Raw genomic sequence first — 18,136 nt, forward strand, 5'->3', positions numbered from 1 at the left:
TTGTAACACTCTTCTTTTAATACAGCTCTCTTCTCAAACATCCCATTTATTATTTTGTAAAGGATGGGGAAAAGGCAGAACGTAGATGCAGTTCACTAAACTTCAGACATTTTTCAAAACCTACTTAACTGCCATTGTCCAGTTAGCTCAGTCCTCAGCTCGTCCCGCCGCTCGGTTCCTCCCGGCCTCGCCAAGGCTGCAGCCACGCTACCAGGTTCCCGCAGCCCAGAGCGGCGCCGTACCAGCCCCACGCGAGCACTCGACGGATGCGCACTCTTTTGAGCCTTTGTATATTTTTGTATCCGGCAATCTATAGTATTTTTTAAAGTATTGCCACCTGTTGTTCTCTTTTCTCTTCTGGAACTGCCATTATTTGCGTATTAGGTCTCCTGGATCTATCCTCTAAGTCTTGTATTTTCCATCATGATTTCTGTTTGTATTTAAGCTCTTTGCTTTGAGATAGTCCTTCTGCTTAATTTTCCAGCCACAATTCAGACCTGGACAGTAAACATTCTCTCCTTTAATTCATCTGCAAATTGTTTTCCTGGAAGATCATAGCTTTTCATTCCATAAATTCTTTATTTTTACCTGTTCTCATATATCCTTAAATGTCAGCTGAATATTCTTTAGGATTTACCTTCTTATTTACCCTTTTTATTGCTAAATTTCTTCTTGCATATCTCTGCTTCCATTTAGGATTAGTTTTCTTTTATTCGAAGAATTCCCTTTAGTATTCCTTTAATTCAGGTCAGCCAGTGGCAAGTTCTCTCAGTTTTTGTTTGAAAATGTATTTAATTTGTCTTCTTCTTTTTTTTTTGTCTTTATTTTTGAAGAACATTTTTTATTGAGTATAGAATTCTAGCTTGGCAGTTATTATCTTGCAACACTTTGAATGTGTCATTCCATTATCTTTGGCTTTCATCACTTTGTTGAGAAGCCAACTGTTAGCCTTACTGTTGTTCCTTTGCACAGCTTGCAGGATCTTAGTTTCCCCACCAGGGATTGAACCCAGGCACCCTGCAGTGGAAGCAAGGAGTCCTAACCGCCGGGCCACCAGGGAATCCCCGTTCTTTTTCTTTTTTATCTCTGTGAGCTTCAGTCTAGATGATTTTTCTGACCTGTCTTCTAGTTCACTAATTATCTTTTTATTTGTGTGCAGTGTGCTGTTAAGCCCTGTTGAGTTCTTAAATGTGATTTTTTTTTCAGTTCTAGAATTTCCATTTCATATTTCATACAGTTTCCTCTATGGACTTTCTCCATCTTGTCATTTAATTTCTCAAACCTATTCATTATGGTTATTTTAAAATTCAAGTCTGATAATTCCAGTATCTGGCTCTTCTGTGGATCTGTTTCTCTTCTCTGATATCTCTTCAGTTTTTGTCATTTGATCTTGTCTGGAATACTAGTAATTTTTTGTTTAATACTAAAAATGGTTTATGAAAAATTAAAGAGATCGTTTGAAGCCCTGAATGGTGTAGTCTTCTTCTTGCAAGGGTTTGTTTTTGCTTCTGACAGTCAGTTAGGGTAAGCTTAGACTCTCTTAATCAAGCCAGGGATTTTGTAATGAGAAGTTGAGCTTTAGTATTTATAGGAGCTGGTCTCTCCTTAGGTGTAGGCCTTTGAGGGTTTCAACTAAAAGTAAGGGGTGGTTGCCAGGTTTCCTCTATCTTGTTAGGTCTTGAACCTCCAGTTTTCCCCCCCCCCCACAAGTTCTGTGGGAGGAAGGAAGACCAGTTTAGTTTTTCAGCCATTTAGCTACTGCTTTTTGCTCAGCTTCTCAAACTTTCATTACTACTTTTGAATCAGTAATGCTTTAAGGGGAAAAGAGGCACTGAATGTCAGGCTTATCTCTTAGAACTTCTTTTCTGTCTGAGATTTTAGCCCCTCAAGTCCTTGCTGCCTTGGTACCTCTCTGATATCTACAAATAGATTTTTTTACTTTAAATTTTGTTCATATTTTCCAGTTGTTTTCTTGCTGTAGGCTTGGTCTGCAAGAAACTCCACCATTACTGAGAGCAGAACCCCCTATGGAATAACTTTAAAAATAAGACAATTAAGCAAAGCAGTGATACTCAGAGCCTACCTTAAGTTATTTGCCTTTATGTAAATATTGTGTCAGTGTCAGCAAAGATGATTTTCTGTTTACCTTTGAGATGCCTTGACTTTCAAGGACATCAAGTGAATTTTTCTTTAAAAATCTCTCCTTTTGTTGGTCTTATTTCTGCTATATCTGTTTTCTTTATTCTCTCACCCACTACTCCCTTCATAATTCTGAGAGTCTTCTAATTTGACTTAGATAAGATGTGTCTAAATTGTCCCATTAAATTATCTCTGCAGGTGATAAAATGATGGCTCACTCTCTCCCTTTAGCTCTAGAGAATAAGGCAATCATCAATGAGACTGAGTGAAAACATTCCTTAGCCTGATTTCCCAATACTAAATCTCAAGTAATCTTTTTAGTTTTTATATACTTGTAATAATAGCTTGATAATGTATCTTTGTAACAAATTTTCATGTGACTAACAAGCCTACAAAAATTTCCTATTCTCTAGAAGTGTCTAAAAATAATAAAATGTATTACATGATCTTGCCCCATCTAGCCAAGGCTAACAGACCCGAAGGAGAAATTCTAACCCAAACTGGGCCAGTCAGATCATCACTGCCAGAAATTTGATGTTTGTGACAATTAAATATAGGGATAGAGTTTTTAGATCTGAGTAATATGATACACAGCCTCTAAGATGGGGCCTCCATTGTACCCCTTCTTCTAGTATTCATGTCCTATGTTCTCCCCTTGACAGTAGGCTAGGCCTAGTGAGTCACTTCTAACAGACTACAGCAAAAGTAATAAGATGTTGTTTCTGAGGTTAGGTTGGAAAAAGACTGTGGGTTCTGTTTTGAGGACTCTCTTTTTCTCTCTTGCTCACTTGCTCTGAGGGAAGCCAATTGCCAGGTTGTGCTGCCCTTTGAAGAGGCCCACGTGTCAAGGAACTGCATGCAGGAGGTCTCCAGCTAACAGGCAGCAAGGAACTGAGGCCCTCGATTGAACAGCTGTCCAGATACTAAATTCTGCCAACAACCGTGGGAGTGGGCTTGGAATAGAATTCTCTCTCAGTTGAGTCTTCAGATTAGACTGCAGCCCTGGCCAACAGCATGACTGAAACCTCATGAGAGATCTTTTCTAGTAGAACCCATCTTGGCTGCACCCATATTCCTGACCCTCACTTCATCTCTTCAACTGCTTGCTGCTCTAATCTTTCCATTACAGCATTACAACTGATTAGCTTCCTTGGTTCTCACCTTGTTTTCTTGTGTTTCCTTCATCAAGGGTTTCCCCATGAGTTCCAGTATGTAACTCATTTGGTTTGCTTTCTTGTATATTGTCACTGGGCTGGGTCATTCCTTCTGTGATATGCTGCAGCAAGGATTTCTATGAATGCCACCCAGAATCCTGGGTTTGTCCTTCCTCTCTAGGTCAGACCTTGGATATCTTGGCCTTCAACATCCTGGACACTTAAAGTAACATTTAGCTGTTGTTTCCCTAAATAATGCCTAACATGGGAGCCAATCTGCCTAGCAGGCCTTGCCTGGGTTCCTGATGTATTCTCTTTGAACTATCTGGGTACCTTGCCTGATCTCTTCAAGCTCCTTTTTCCAGGGTTAACTTCCCTTTGCCGTACTACCTTGGACCCTTCTGATTCATTATGCCTATTACTCGATAGGAACTGGTTGTCTACAGTATTATCATTATCCTTCCAACCCTCTTCTCTACCCCACCCCATTTATCAAATGGAAGCCATGCCCTATGTCTCAGTCATTTTTTATCCAGACTCTACCCAGGTAGATTGTAGCTCAGGTTCAAATCACACTCACTTCCCACCATGGGTGCACTATTTATGATTACAGTTGAATACATTCAGCTGGTTTATGTATGCAACTATATTTTAACGACATTTTATGGTGTAGAACTTTGGGGTTTTTTTTTGTTCATTCCTCTGCATATAATTTTTGTGTGTATACTTTCACATGTTCATATGTGTATTTTTTTGTGAAGAGTGTTGAAGAACCTTCAAGTACTACCTAAACTTGCTTCAGAATAGAGGAGTGATGGTCCAGTAAGTTTTCTTATTTTTCACCTTAGGTTGTCAGTTGCATTAGATTGCTAAAGCATATGACCTTTCATTCAATTGCCAAATTCAGTAGCTATAGTCTACTTACATAGGGCAAAAGATTATAATCTTAAGCACATTGCTGATAATATCTATCAAAAACACTGAAAAAAAATTATCAGGTGTTTCCTAAGGAGTATTCAGTGTTTCATTCCTCTAGTGGTTTTAATTGTTTTGGAGGATCTAATGAAAACTGTAGGGACTTCCTTGGTGGTGCAGTAGTTAAGAATCCACCTGCCATTGCAGGGGACACGGGTTCGAGCCCTGGTCTGGGAAGATCCCACATGCCGCGGAGCAACTAAGCCTATGCACCACAACTACTGAGCCTGTGCTCTAGAGCCCACAAGCCACAACTACTGAGCCCACATGCCACAACTACTGAAGCCCGTGAGCCTAGAGCCTGTGCTCCACAACAAGAGAAGCCACCGCAATGAGAAGCCCGTGCACCGCAATGAAGAGTAGGCCCTGCTTGCTGCAACTAAAGAAAGCCTGCGTGCAGCAACGAAGACCCAACACAGCCAAAAAGAAATAAAAACAAACAAACAAAAACTGTATATTTTCTCTCCAGATGTGTGGGTAAGCCCTGTATCAGATATCTATTGCTGTGTAACAAACTACCCCAAAATGTATTGACTTAAAACAACAATTATTATTTTTTATGGTTACGTGTGTTATGGACAGTTCTGTTCCATGTGGTGTCATCTGGCTAACTCATGTAATTGCATTCAGCTGGGATTTCAGCTGGTGCTGGAATGCCTAAGACAGTCACATTCCCATGTTTGGGGTCTTTGTGCTCGCTGTTGGATGGGGTGTCCTGTTTTTTTTCCACATGATGACCTCTCTGAATGAAAACAAGCTGCCAGACTTCTTAAGGGCTTGACCTAGATCTGGTGTAGCTTCTCTTCTGTCACATCCTATTAGTCAAAGCAGTCATAAGGCCAAGTGAGTTTTAAGGAGGAATGGACTCCACCTCTTGATGGGAGACATAGCATGTACCTACAGGGATGAGAGAAACAGTTAGTGGCTAACTTTGGCGATAGTCTACCATGAGTGTATTCACACAGAATTTTGCATACAACATCAGGGAGTTCACCAACCCATGAGAATCCTTTACGAAGTACCTATGTTTTGTTTGTTTCTAAAATATTTGTTTATTTATTTGGCTGCAATGCATCTTAGTTGTGACACACAGGATCTTCATTGCTGCGTGCAGAATCTTTAGTTGCGGCATGCGAACTCTTAGTTGAGGCATGTGGGATCTAGTTCCTTGACTAGGGATTGAACCCAGGCCCCCTGCATTGGGAGCACTGAGTCTTAGCCACAGGACCATCAGGCAAGTCCCTAAAGTATCTATGTTTTCCAGAGTCCTAGGTTAAGAATCTCAGCTTTAAAATATAAACCAAGTATAGTGTATCCCAGAAATGCAAGGTTGGTTTCATATTCAAAAGGCAATGAACCCAGTTCACCATATTAGTAGGATAAAGGTAAAAACCCATGTGATCATTTCAGAAAAAAATTTTGACAAAATCCAATATCCACTTATAAAAATAAAAATTCTCAGCAAATTAGGAATAGAAAGAAACTTTAACCTGATAAAGAGCATATATGAAAAACTGACAGCTAACTTCATGCCTAATGGTGAAATAGTAAACATTCTCTAAGACTGGAAACAAGATGAGGATATCTGCTCTCACTACCTGTAGTCATCGAGAATGACCTCCTGCTTTAGATACTCTAAGTTCTATCTCTGAATTAAGCTAGGTCATCAAAGGCCTACTTACCTGGACTGCACGATATAGGCTTCTGGTGGAATTACATTTTTTTTTCTGGAATGTACTCTAGTGTGATGTACAGTCTATATTGAAAAATACATAATATGACTCATATGAGGTTTTTTTCTTCTTAGATTCAACTTTATTTGGCAAAACTCAGAAACTAATAACCAATTCACTTCCCCCTACCTCCTCTTTGAAGAAGGCAGTTCTCCAGAGACAAAAATTCTGTGGCTTGGGGATTATCCACCATCTCCAGGCTTTAGACTCAGGCAGCTGATGGCCTGGTGGTCAGGCCTCCAGACCCAAAGCTCTCAGAGGCAATAGAAGAAAGGAAACTCATTTCAAAGACAGTGAAGCCTTCCCATTCCTCCTTCCCCCTGCCCACAACCTCCCACACTCCCAACCTAAATAAAAAGATAGTAGAGGACAATGTATGAGTGTGAGAGATACTCACATACAGACCTTCCTTTTAGCTAAAAAGCTGCAAAATCCCTCCCTGGAAGGAGGACAATTAGAAACACCAATCAAGGTTTGGTGGCACAAGGTGATAGTCGGAAACATGTGAGACTGGTAAAAATCCAGGGAGAAAATATTTCACCTTCAGCCCATTCTCAGGACTCTAGTGAACTTATATTAAAAATAATATAAGACTCCAAAACATTGCTGATGGGAGTGAAAATTCACATCATCAGATAGAATCTGGTAGCACATTAGAAGAATGAATAATCACCATGACCAAGTTTTTTGTATTGGAAATGCAGTGATGACTCAGCATTAGAAAAGCTTTTAGAATAATTCATTATAATGTGCTGAAGGAGAAAAATCATGTCAGCCTCCAAATATTACTGGAAACACATTTAATAAAATTCAATATCCATTCTGATAAAAATTCTTAACATTATATAAATAAGATAGAAATTCTTATATTGAGATATATCCTCTCCATACATTTGATTAAAAAAATTACAAAACATATGTTGTCTCAAGGCTAAGAGTTACATTCCAATTAAAGATAGAGAAAAGGATAGGATGAGCACCATACTTTTTAATATGAAGAAATTGTTGCATACAATATAATTATAAAATTTATATAATGGTCTCAAAATATTCTTTTTGCTGTCAATTTTTTACATTTTGATTTTCTCAAGATTATTATAACCTCATAGATTAAATAGCAAGATAAATGTGGTTTTAAAAAAATATTTATTTATCTATTTGTTTGCACTGCGTCAGGGGGGCTCCTTAGCTGCGGCTCATGGGCTCCTTAGTTGTGGCATGCGAACTCTTAGTTGAGCTGTGCATGTGGGATCTAGTTCCCTGACCAGGGATTGAACCTGAGCCCCCTGCATTGGGAGCTCAGAGTCTTAACCACTGCACCATCAGGGAAGTCCCAAGATAAATATGTGTTTTTTTTTAATAAATAAATTTATTTATTTATTTTTGACTGTGTTGGGTCTTTGCTGCCGCACCAAGGCTTTCTCCAGTTGCAGTGAGTGGGGGCTACTCTTTGCTGTGGTGCGCAGGCTTCTCATTGCAGTGGCTTCTCTTGCTGTGGAGCACAGGGTCTAGGCGTGTGGGCTTCAGTAGCTGTGGCATGCAGGCTCAGTAGTTGTGGTTCATGGGCTCTAGAGTGCAGGCTCAGTAGTTGTGGCACACAGGCTTAGTTGCTCCGTGACATGTGGGAATCTTCCCAGACTAGGGCTTGAACCTGTGTCCCTTGCATTGGCAGGCGGATTCTTAACCACTGCACCACCAGAGAAGTCCCAATAAATGTGTTTTAATACTAACAACCCAATTTAAGAGTGAGCAAAGGACTTGAATAGACATTTCTCCAAAGAAGATACCCAAATGGCCAATAAGTACATTAAGAGATGCTAAACATCAGTAATCATTTGGGAAATGCAAATCAAAACCACAGTGAGATACCACCTAACACCCACTAGAATGGCTACTGTAAAAAAAAAAAAAAGAAAAACAAGGGGAGTTCTCTGGTGGTCTAGTGGTTAGGATTCCGTACTTTCGCTGCTGTGGCCCAGGTTCAATCCCTGGTTGGGGAACTGAGATTCTGCAAGCCATGCAGTGCAACCAAAAAAAAAGAAAGAAAGAAAAGAAAAGAAAACCAAAAACAAAACAGAAAATAACAAGTGTTAGCAAGGATATATATAGAAAATGGAAATTTTATACACTGTTGGTGGGAATGTAAAATGGTTTAGTCTCTATGGAAAATAGTGTGGCAATTCCTCAAAAAAAATTAAACATAGAATTACCATATATTATGATCCAGCAAATCCACTTCTGGGTATAAAACTCAAAAAATTGAAAGCAGGGTCTGGAAGAGATATTATATACCCATGTTCATGACAGCATTATTCACAATAGCCAAAATGTGGAAACAACCCTAATGTCCATCAATGAATGAATGAATGGATAAACAAAATGTAGTATATACATATAATGGAATATTATTCAGCCTTAAAAAGGAAGGAAATTTTGAAAAGGAAGGAAATGTTGGCTATATTATAACATGGACGAACCTTGAGGTTGTTATGCTAAGTGAAATAAGCTACAAAAAGACAAATATTGTCTTATTCTATTATTTGAGGTACTTAGAATAGACAAATTAAGAGACAGAAAGTGGAATAAATGGTGTTACTGAGTCTAAGCTTATACTGCTTGCCATACCACAGGCCAATAAATCAAGAGACACTTTGGCACAAGGAATAGCGACTTTATTCAGAAAGCCAGCAGACTGAGAAGATGGTGGACGAGTGTCCCAAAGAACCACTTTCCCTGAGTTAGAATTCAAGCTTCTTTTATACTAAAAGGGGAGGGGGTGTGGTTGGTTGCTGCAAACTTCTTGGTGCCAGAATCCTTTGTTGTTGCAACTGTCCACATAGGTCTGGTCACAATTTTCCTATAAACCTCTGACAAGACAAATGTTATTCTCTGTTATGCAACTTTTTAATTTTTTAATTGAGGTGTAGTTGATTTACAATGTTGTGTTAGTTTCTGGTGTACAACAAGTAATTCAGTTATATGTATATATTCTTTTTCATGTTCTTTTTCATTATGGTTTATTATGGGATACTGAATATAGTTCCCTGTGCTATATAGAGTAGGACCTCGTTGTTTATCTATTTTATATGTAATAGTTTGTACCTGCTAACCCCAAACCCCTAATTTATCACTCCCCCACCTCCTTTCCCCTTTGGTAACCATCAGTTTGTTTTCTATGTCTGTGAGTCTGTTTCTGTTTCATAAATAACTTCATTTGTATCATATTTTAGATTCCACATATAAGTGACATCATATGGTTTTTGTCTTTCTCTTTATTATTTTTTTTCACTTTTTTTTTAAACTGTTTTTATTTTTGGCCATGTCACATGGCTTGTGGGATCTTAGTTCCCTGACCAGGTATCAAACCTGGGCCGTTGGCCGTGGAAGCGCAGAGTCCTAACCACTGGATGGCCAGGGAATTCCCCTGTCTTTCTCTTTCTGACTTACATCTCTTAGTATGATAATCTCTAGGTCCATCCATGTTGCTGCAAATTACACTATTTCATTCTTTTTTATGGTTGAGTAGTATTGCACTGTGTATATATACACCATATCTTCTTTATCCATTCGTCTGTCGATGGACATTTAGCTTGCTTCCATGCCTTGGCTATTGTAAAAAGTGTGGCTATGAACATTGCAGTGTGTGTGTCTTTTCGAATTAGAGTTTTCTCCAGATATATGCTCAGGAGTGGGATTGCTGGATTGTATGACACCTCTATTTTTAGTTTTTTAAGGACCCTCCATACTGTTTTCCATAGTGACTGTACCAATTTACATTCCCACCAACAGTGTAGGAGGGTTCCTTTTTCTCCACGCCCTCTCCAGCATTTGTTATTTGTAAACTTTTTAATGATGGCCATTCTGGACTGGTGTGAGGTGGTACCTCACTGTAGTTTTGACTTGCGTTTCTCTAATAATTAGTGATGTTGAGCATCTTTTCATGTGCCTATTGACTGTCTGTATGTCTTATTTGGAGAAATGTCTATTTAGGTCTTCTGCCCATTTTTTGATTGGATTGTTTTTGATTTTTGTTATTGAGTTGTATGAACTATTTGTATATTTTGTTCTGAAACTTTTTATCTCTATAGGAATAGAAAAGATTTATACCTTTGAAAGTAAGAGCATTGAGAATGGGCTGTCCTGTATATTTCAGGCTATAGGCAACATTCTTTTTGTTTTTTGCTTGTGGAATCTTAGTTCCCTGACTAGGAATTGAACCCGTGCCCTTGGCAGTGAAAGTGCAGAGTCCTAACCACTGAACAGCCAGGGAACTCCCGCAACATTTTTTTTTTTTTTTTGGCTGCTTTGGGTCTTTGTTGCTGCACACGGGCTTTTCTCTAGTTGCGGTGAGCGGGGGCTACTCTTTATTGCGATGCGCAGGCTTCTCACTGGGTGGCTTCTCTTGTTGCAGAGCACGGGCTCTAGGCGCACGGGCTTCAGTAGTTGTGGCTTGCAGGCTCTAGGGTGCAGGCTCAGTAGATGTGGCACACAGGCTTAGTTGCTCCGTGGCATGTGGGATCTTCCCAGACCAGGGATCGAACCCGTGTTCCCTGCATTGGCAGGCGGATTCTTAACCACTGCGCCACCAGGGAAGCCCAACATTCTTAACTTATAGAAAAAGTAATAGAATACAAAGGTTAAAGTAAAAGAAACAGATCCAATATGGAGTCAGATTTGTTCTTCTCTATTACAGTGGTTGCCAGAGGCTAGGGGAGGGTGGAGTGGAGAATTATTGTTCAATGGGTATAGAGTTTTAGTTTTTCAAGGTGAAAAGAATTCAGGAGATTGGTCGCACAACAATGTGAATGCACTTAACACTACTGAACTGTACACTTAACTAATGGTTAAGATAGTAAATTTTATTCTGTGTGTATTTTACCACAATTAAAAATAAAGTAAAACAGGGAATTCCCTGGTGGTTCAATCCTGGTTGGGGAACTAAGATCCCACAAGCTGTGTGGCAAAAAATAAAAAATAAATTAAAATAAATGATATATTAAAAAAGTGTTTTAAAGTTATTTAAATTCTAATCCTAAAAATATTTCCTTATAAATTTATAAAATTTATTTTAAATTTATTTGTGGCAGTTTATTTTGTGTTGAAAATAGTTTGTAATTGAGAAAATATAAAAGCCAAAAGTTTAAAATCTCATTCTTGAAAGTTTATAAACTGTTTAAAAATGCTGTGTCATCATCAATGTGCTCCTGCTTACGTTCTATTTAGTATCCATATATTTGTTCCTTTTTTTCCTCAGTTTTTGTTGTTCTGTGTTTCATTTTTTTCATTTTGGGTACTTTTTATTGATATGTCTTCAATTCATTAATCTTTTCTTCTGTGGTCTAATCTACTGTTCATCCCTTTTTTTTTCTCACCTCGCTGTGTGGCATGCGGGATCTTAGTTCCCCGACTCTCTGACCAGGGATCAAACCTGTGCCCCCTGCAGTGGAAGCATGGAGTCTTAACCATTGGACCGCCAGGGAAGTCCCCTGTTCATCCCATTTAGTATTTTTTTTTTAAACCTCAGATGTATTTTTCATCTCTAGAATTTTGATTTGGATTGTTCCTCATATCTCTACTTTCTTGAACATATATCATATAATTATAACAACTTTTAAGGTTTTTGTTTACTAATAACATTAATGAATTATTTCACTTATTCTAATATGTAATAGTTTCAAAATAACAATATCAGTATTATTAATAACTATATGATTACTGAAAACAGCTTGGTTTTTTGGAGTTCCTTTTCTTCCTTAGGCTATATACTTACTATGGATATACAACGAAATTACACTCTTTTTTTTTGGCTGCCCTCCCCCACAGCTTGTGGGATTTTAGGTCCCCGACTGGGGATCGAACCTGGGCCCTTGGCAGTGAAAGCACAGAGTCCCAACCACTGAACCTCCAGGGAATTCCCAAATTACTATGTTTTTAAGTCACTTGAAATAATTTTCCAGTTTGTAATTAAGCCACCAACTTCATACTTGGTTAGATTCACTGGTTTCATTTTGCTTTTAATTATTAGATATTTTTTCCACCTTGATTTAATTCTTTTGTATGATACATAATATACAGTCACATGTTTCTACAGTCAAATGATACAACAAATATCAAAGAAGTCTGGTTAGACCATATTCCCTTCCCCTACAGGTAATTTAAAAAAAAAATATTGGTTTATGCTTTCCATTGTTTATTTGTTTATTTTAATTGTAGTAAGATATGCAAACATAAAATTTACCATTTCAACCTTTTTAAAAAATTGAAGTATGGTTGATTTACAATAATATACAAGTTTCAGGTGTACAACATAGTGATTCATATTTTTATAGATTATCCTTCATTTAAAGTTATTACAAAATATTGTAAATTAACTATACTTAAAAAATAAAAATTAAAGTTATTACAAAATAATGGCTATATTTCCCTGTGCTGTACAATATATCCCTGTTGCTTCCATTTTATCCCATTTGTTATTATTATTATTATCATCATTTTATTTATTTATTTAACATCTTTATTGGAGTATAATTGCTTTACATTGTTGTGTTAGTTTCTGCTGTATAACAAATTGAATCAGCTATACATATACATATATCCCCATATCCCCTCCCTCTTGTGTCTCCCTCCCACCCTCCCTATCCTACCCCTCTAGGTGGTCACAAAGCACCGAGCTGATCTCCCTGTGCTATGCGGCTGCTTCCCACTAGCTATCTATTTTACATTTGGTAGTATATATATGTCAGTGCCACTCTCTCACTTCATCCCAGCTAATCCTTTGCCCTCCCTGTGTCCTCAAGTCCATTCTCTACGTCTGCATCCTTTTTTTTTTTTTTTTTTTTTGCGTTACTCGCGCCTCTCACTGCTGTGGCCTCTCCCGGTGCGGAGCACAGGCTCCGGGCGCGCAGGCTCAGCGGCCATGGCTCACAGGCCCAGCCACTCTGCAGCATGTGGGATCTTCCCAGACCGGGGCATGAACCCGTGTCCCCTGCATCAGCAGGCGGACTCTCAACCACTGCGCCACCAGGGAAGCCCTACGTCTGCGTCTTTATTCCTGTCCTGCCCCTAGGTTCAATTCAGTAGCATTAAGTACATTCACATCACTGTGCAACCGTCACCACTATTCATCATTCCAAACAGATGAAACACTGTATCCAGTAAACAATAACTTCCCATTATATGCTTCCCCCCAGCCCCTGGGAACTCCTATTCTATTTTCTGTCTCTGTGGATTTGACTATTCTAGTTACCTCATAATTGGAATGAGACACTATTTGTCCTTTTGTGTCTGGCATATGAATGATGTCCTCAAAGTTCATCCATGTTATAACGTGTGTCAAAATTTCCTTCTTTAAGGCTGAATAATATTCCATTGTATGTGTATTACATTTTGTTTATTCATTCATCAATTGATGGACATTAGGATTGCTTCCACCTTTTGGCTATTGTGAATAATGCTGCTATGAGCATGGGTGTACAAATATCTGAGTCCCTTCTCTCAGTTCTTTTGGGTATTTACCCAGAAATGGAATTTCTGGATCATATGATCATTCTATTTAATGTTTTTAGTAATTTTTACATTTTTTATTTTTTTTTGTGGTATGGGGGCCTCTCACTGTTGTGGCCTCTCGCTGCAGAGCACAGGCTCAGCGGCCATGGCTCACGGGCCCAGCCGCTCCATGGCATGTGGGATCTTCCCGGACCGGGGCACGAACCCGTGTCCCCTGCATCGGCAGGCGGACTCTCAACCACTGCGCCACCAGGGAAGCCCCTCTACATTCTTTTTTAAGCTAAACAAAGCCATTATGATCTCATGGATTTTAACAAATTTTGTATGGTTCAATACATTGCAGTCAGTATTGTTTTCAATACTTACGTTGTACCATCAATGAGAGCCCCTTCAACCTGACTCCTGTGTCCCTTTGATTTGACTTTAGTCTTTTATATCTTCCTTGCTTTCTGGAATGAGAAAATACTTGGGCTGAACTTGTATATTTCCTGCTCCAGGCTTGGAATTAGTCATTTCTCTAAAATGTCCTGCTTCCTTTCAGTGAGAAATGATATTTAGCGACCACCATCTGAGTGCTGGAGATACTACTGTTACATTGGTTCTAGGCATTTTCAGTGGACAAAGCTATAAAAAAATTTTTTCTTTCATAATAGAGAATATATAACAAATTCACACTGATATTTACAATTGAGATTAGGATCATAGGGCTTTTATTTAACTTCTATGATTTTTATATTTGTAGCTCTTTATCCTATGTTTTACTCATTCAACCAATAACCATTGTACATCTACCGTATCCCTCATATTTTGCTGTGTGCTGGGAATGTACATTAAAAACTGACATTTGATCTAGTTGCCAAATTTTGGGGGGGGCCGTGCTGTGCAGCATGTGGGATCTTAGTTCCCCAACCAGGGATTGCACCCATGCCCTCTGCAGTGGAAGCGTGGAGTCTTAACCACTGGACCACCAGGGAAGTCCCTCCACATTGTTTTTTATCTGAATGAGCAAGACCTTTTACTTTTGTACATCAGATCTGTTTGCATTAGCTTTAGTTAAAACTACTGAGCAATTCTGAATTGGCTTTCAAATTAGTTGATCTTTTTAAAAAAAAAAATTTATTTGGTTGCACCTGGTCTTAGTTGCCGCAGGTGGGCTCCTTAGTTGCAGTTCGCCAGGTCCTTAGTTGTGGCATGTGAACTCTTAGTTGCGGCATGTGAACTCTTAGTTGCAGCGTGCATGTGGGAATCTAGTTCCCTGACCAGGGATCAAACCCCAGGTTCCTGCATTGGGAGCATGGAGTCTCATCCACTGCACCACCAGGCAAGTTCCTCAAATTAGCTGATCTTGGCTTATTTCTTCTTCTTCATTATCTCCATTAACTTACATTAAACTCAGATTCCAGTACAATTCTATTACACCCCTTAGTTGGCAGTGTCAAGGAAAAAACAGATTAAATAGGCAGTTAATACTAAAAAAATCTTTTCATTATCACTGGGTATTATCCCAGAACAAGATAATGTGATGGCACAAAACTTGCTGTCCTTGGGTTCTTAGCCTTTTGGTCATTTGGACTGGCAGCTGAACTCTATTGTTGACAAAACCCCTTGGTCCAAAACTGTTTCATTCACTGTGTTGGTTGTTGATGCCTACTATTACACTGTTAGAGTTTTCTTCTTTGAAGTTATTGGCCCATATTAAAATAAGAATATCCTTGGAGAGTTAAAGTTCAGGCATATAACTAACACATTAGAGTGAATAAGTGTATCAGGCTTTTCCAGTGTGATATTCATCTGAAAATAAGTTTGGAGAAGAAAGTAAAGCACTAGGTCTAGCATAGTAGGAAATTGCTTGGAGAGAACAGACTACTTTTGAGATCCCAGGGCAGGGGAAGCATGATGGCACTAGACACTTGCCAAGGAGATGAGGGGCATGAAAATAAGCTTATAAGACCTGATGATGCATTTAGAATATTCACCATTTTATGTTAGTTGTATGAGACTCAGCAGTCAACCAGATTTGGGTTGTGCATTGGCAAATATCAATTCTCAAAGTACTAGCAATTTAAGTAACTATTATAATGGAGTCAAAACTTAAGAGTAGCATGGATGTTATCTAATGGTAACCTTTACCGCCTTTTTTTTACATCAATTTTTAAAATTGAAGTATGGTTGATTTACATCTAATAGTAATCTTTAGATATGCATGGTATATTTTATAAATAAGTTTTATAATATACTAAGACAATTTAAAATTAAAAAATAAATCATTGCATAGAATATGTATAAACCACAGTCAATAGTTATTCTTTCTTCTCAATCTACTGAAGAGATGAAAATTTTCAGACACCCAAATAGAAAGCACAAGACTGAGCTCATTTAAGACAGGGAATACTTTATTCAAACCCATCAGAGAAATGGATAGCTTGGATCTATAACAAAGCATCGTGTTTTAAAGCATAGGTCAGTAATTGTACATGAGAGTATACACTGCTACATACAAATTAACTGATCAGACCACAACTTTTCAATGTTTAAAACAGAATAAGCTTCCCTGTAAAAGCAGCACCTTTGTGACATTTTAACTTTAGTATTCCTCTCCTTCTTCCTCTCCCTCTCCTTCAACAGAATCCACACCAACCTCCTCATAATCCTTCTCAAGGGCAGCCATGTCCTCACGGGCCTCAGAAAACTCTCCTTCCTCCATGCCCTCACCCACGTACCAGTGAACAAAGGCACGCTTGGCATACATCAGGTCAAACTTGTGGTCCAGGCGAGCCCAGGCCTCAGCGATGGCTGTGGTGTTGCTCAGCATGCACACAGCTCGCTGTACTTTGGCCAGGTCTCCACCAGGTACCACAGTGGGAGGCTGGTAATTAATGCCAACTTTGAAGCCAGTGGGGCACCAGTCCACAAACTGGATGGTACGCTTGGTCTTGATGGTGGCAATGGCAGCATTGACATCTTTGGGAACCACATCGCCACGGTACAACAGGCAGCAAGCCATGTATTTACCATGGCGAGGGTCGCATTTCACCATCTGGTTGGCTGGCTCAAAGCAAGCATTGGTGATCTCTGCTACAGAAAGCTGTTCATGGTAGGCTTTCTCAGCAGAGATGACAGGGGCATATGTGGCCAGAGGGAAGTGGATACGAGGATAGGGCACCAGGTTGGTCTGGAATTCTGTCAGATCAACATTCAGGGCTCCATCAAATCGCAGGGAAGCGGTGATGGAGGACACAATTTGACCTATCAACCTATTCAGGTTAGTGTATGTTGGGCGCTCAATATCGAGGTTTCTACGACAGATGTCATAGATGGCCTCATTGTCTACCATGAAGGCACAATCAGAGTGCTCCAGGGTGGTGTGGGTGGTGAGGATGGAGTTGTAGGGCTCAACTACAGCTGTGGAAACCTGAGGGGCAGGGTAAATGGAGAACTCCAGCTTGGACTTCTTGCCATAATCGACAGAGAGACGTTCCATCAGCAGGGAGGTGAACCCGGAACCAGTTCCCCCGCCAAAGCTGTGGAAAACCAAGAAGCCCTGAAGACCTGTGCACTGGTCAGCCTGTTACAAAAGAGGAATAGAAAAAACATAGTTATTGCTCTTTGTGATACCATCACAGTAATCATAGTAAATATTTTCACTTTTCATATTAATTCCAAAGATTTAGATCATATTTTGACAAGAAACAATTTTTTAAAAAATGTAGACCTTCCTTAAATTACTCAGCATTTCTTTATTAAAAATATCTTTATTAATATTTATAAAATGACATCAAATAGTTCATATTTTAATTGAACTTAAAAAAAAACTTTAAAGGAATAATTAACCTCACTATTACATTTCAATTCTGTATGAAAAAAAGAGCATATTCCAAATATCTCCCTTAGGTTCATTAATTTACTTTATTCTTGAGAATAAACATACCAGTTTCCGAATTCGGTCCAAGACGAGGTCAATGATCTCCTTGCCAATGGTGTAGTGACCTCGGGCATAGTTATTGGCAGCATCTTCCTTGCCTGTGATGAGCTGCTCAGGGTGGAAGAGCTGGCGGTAGGTGCCAGTGCGAACTTCATCTGGAAAGGGAAAACGAAGCAGCCACCCATCACTAACAACCTGCACAAGTCTGCTCGACCCCAGGGCATCAATGGAGCCCCCAGGACACACCTCCTGTCCCAGACCCCCGGGATCTCATTGGGGTTACTGAGGTCAACTCACCAATGACCGTGGGTTCCAGGTCTACAAACACTGCCCTGGGCACATGTTTGCCAGCGCCTGTCTCACTGAAGAAGGTGTTGAAGGAGTCATCTCCTCCCCCAATAGTCTTGTCACTTGGCATCTGGCCATCAGGCTGGATGCCGTGTTCCAGGCAGTAGAGCTCCCAGCAGGCATTGCCGATCTGGACACCAGCCTGGCCAACGTGGATGGAGATGCACTCACGCTGTGGGAAGGAACAGAGAAAAACTGTAAAATTAGTTATATTAGCATTTTCAGTTTTCAGTAAATTTCTAAAACTAATATAGAAGTATTCTTCAAATTTATTTGAGGTCATATCCATAACACAATAGAAACAGTTAAGGAAAACCACCTGCTGTAAATGCTGCAGATGCGTGTGGTCTGAATAATAA

The 18,136-nt window shown here is 39.3% G+C and overlaps 1 protein-coding gene across 1 annotated transcript; it reads right to left on the reverse strand.

The window, feature by feature from the left end:
- Window positions 1-15,903: 15,903 nt before the first annotated feature.
- On the reverse strand, window positions 15,904-17,916 carry TUBA1A (tubulin alpha 1a). The gene is made up of 3 exons (XM_079714812.1): window positions 17,727-17,916; window positions 17,436-17,584; window positions 15,904-17,072 (listed from the first exon to the last, which is right to left on the reverse strand). The coding sequence occupies exons 1-3, from the start codon at window positions 17,845-17,847 to the stop codon at window positions 16,092-16,094; spliced, it is 1,251 nt and encodes a 416-aa protein (XP_079570938.1). The 5' UTR covers window positions 17,848-17,916; the 3' UTR covers window positions 15,904-16,091.
- Between the last annotated feature and the right edge of the window lie 220 nt (window positions 17,917-18,136).

This window comes from Hyperoodon ampullatus (assembly GCF_949752795.1).
Source record: "Hyperoodon ampullatus genome assembly, chromosome: 11".
Taxonomy (NCBI): Eukaryota; Metazoa; Chordata; class Mammalia; order Artiodactyla; family Ziphiidae; genus Hyperoodon; species Hyperoodon ampullatus.

Bases quoted from the DNA above. Each gene is read 5' to 3' on its own strand.
- TUBA1A (XM_079714812.1), bottom strand. From the start codon at position 17,847: ATGCCAAGTGACAAGACTATTGGGGGAGGAGATGACTCCTTCAACACC. The intron at 17,585-17,726 runs GTGAGTTGACCT...TTCCCTTTCCAG, and splicing joins CCTGGAACCCACGGTCATTG to ATGAAGTTCGCACTGGCACC. The intron at 17,073-17,435 runs GTATGTTTATTC...CTTTTGTAACAG, and splicing joins TGGACCGAATTCGGAAACTG to GCTGACCAGTGCACAGGTCT.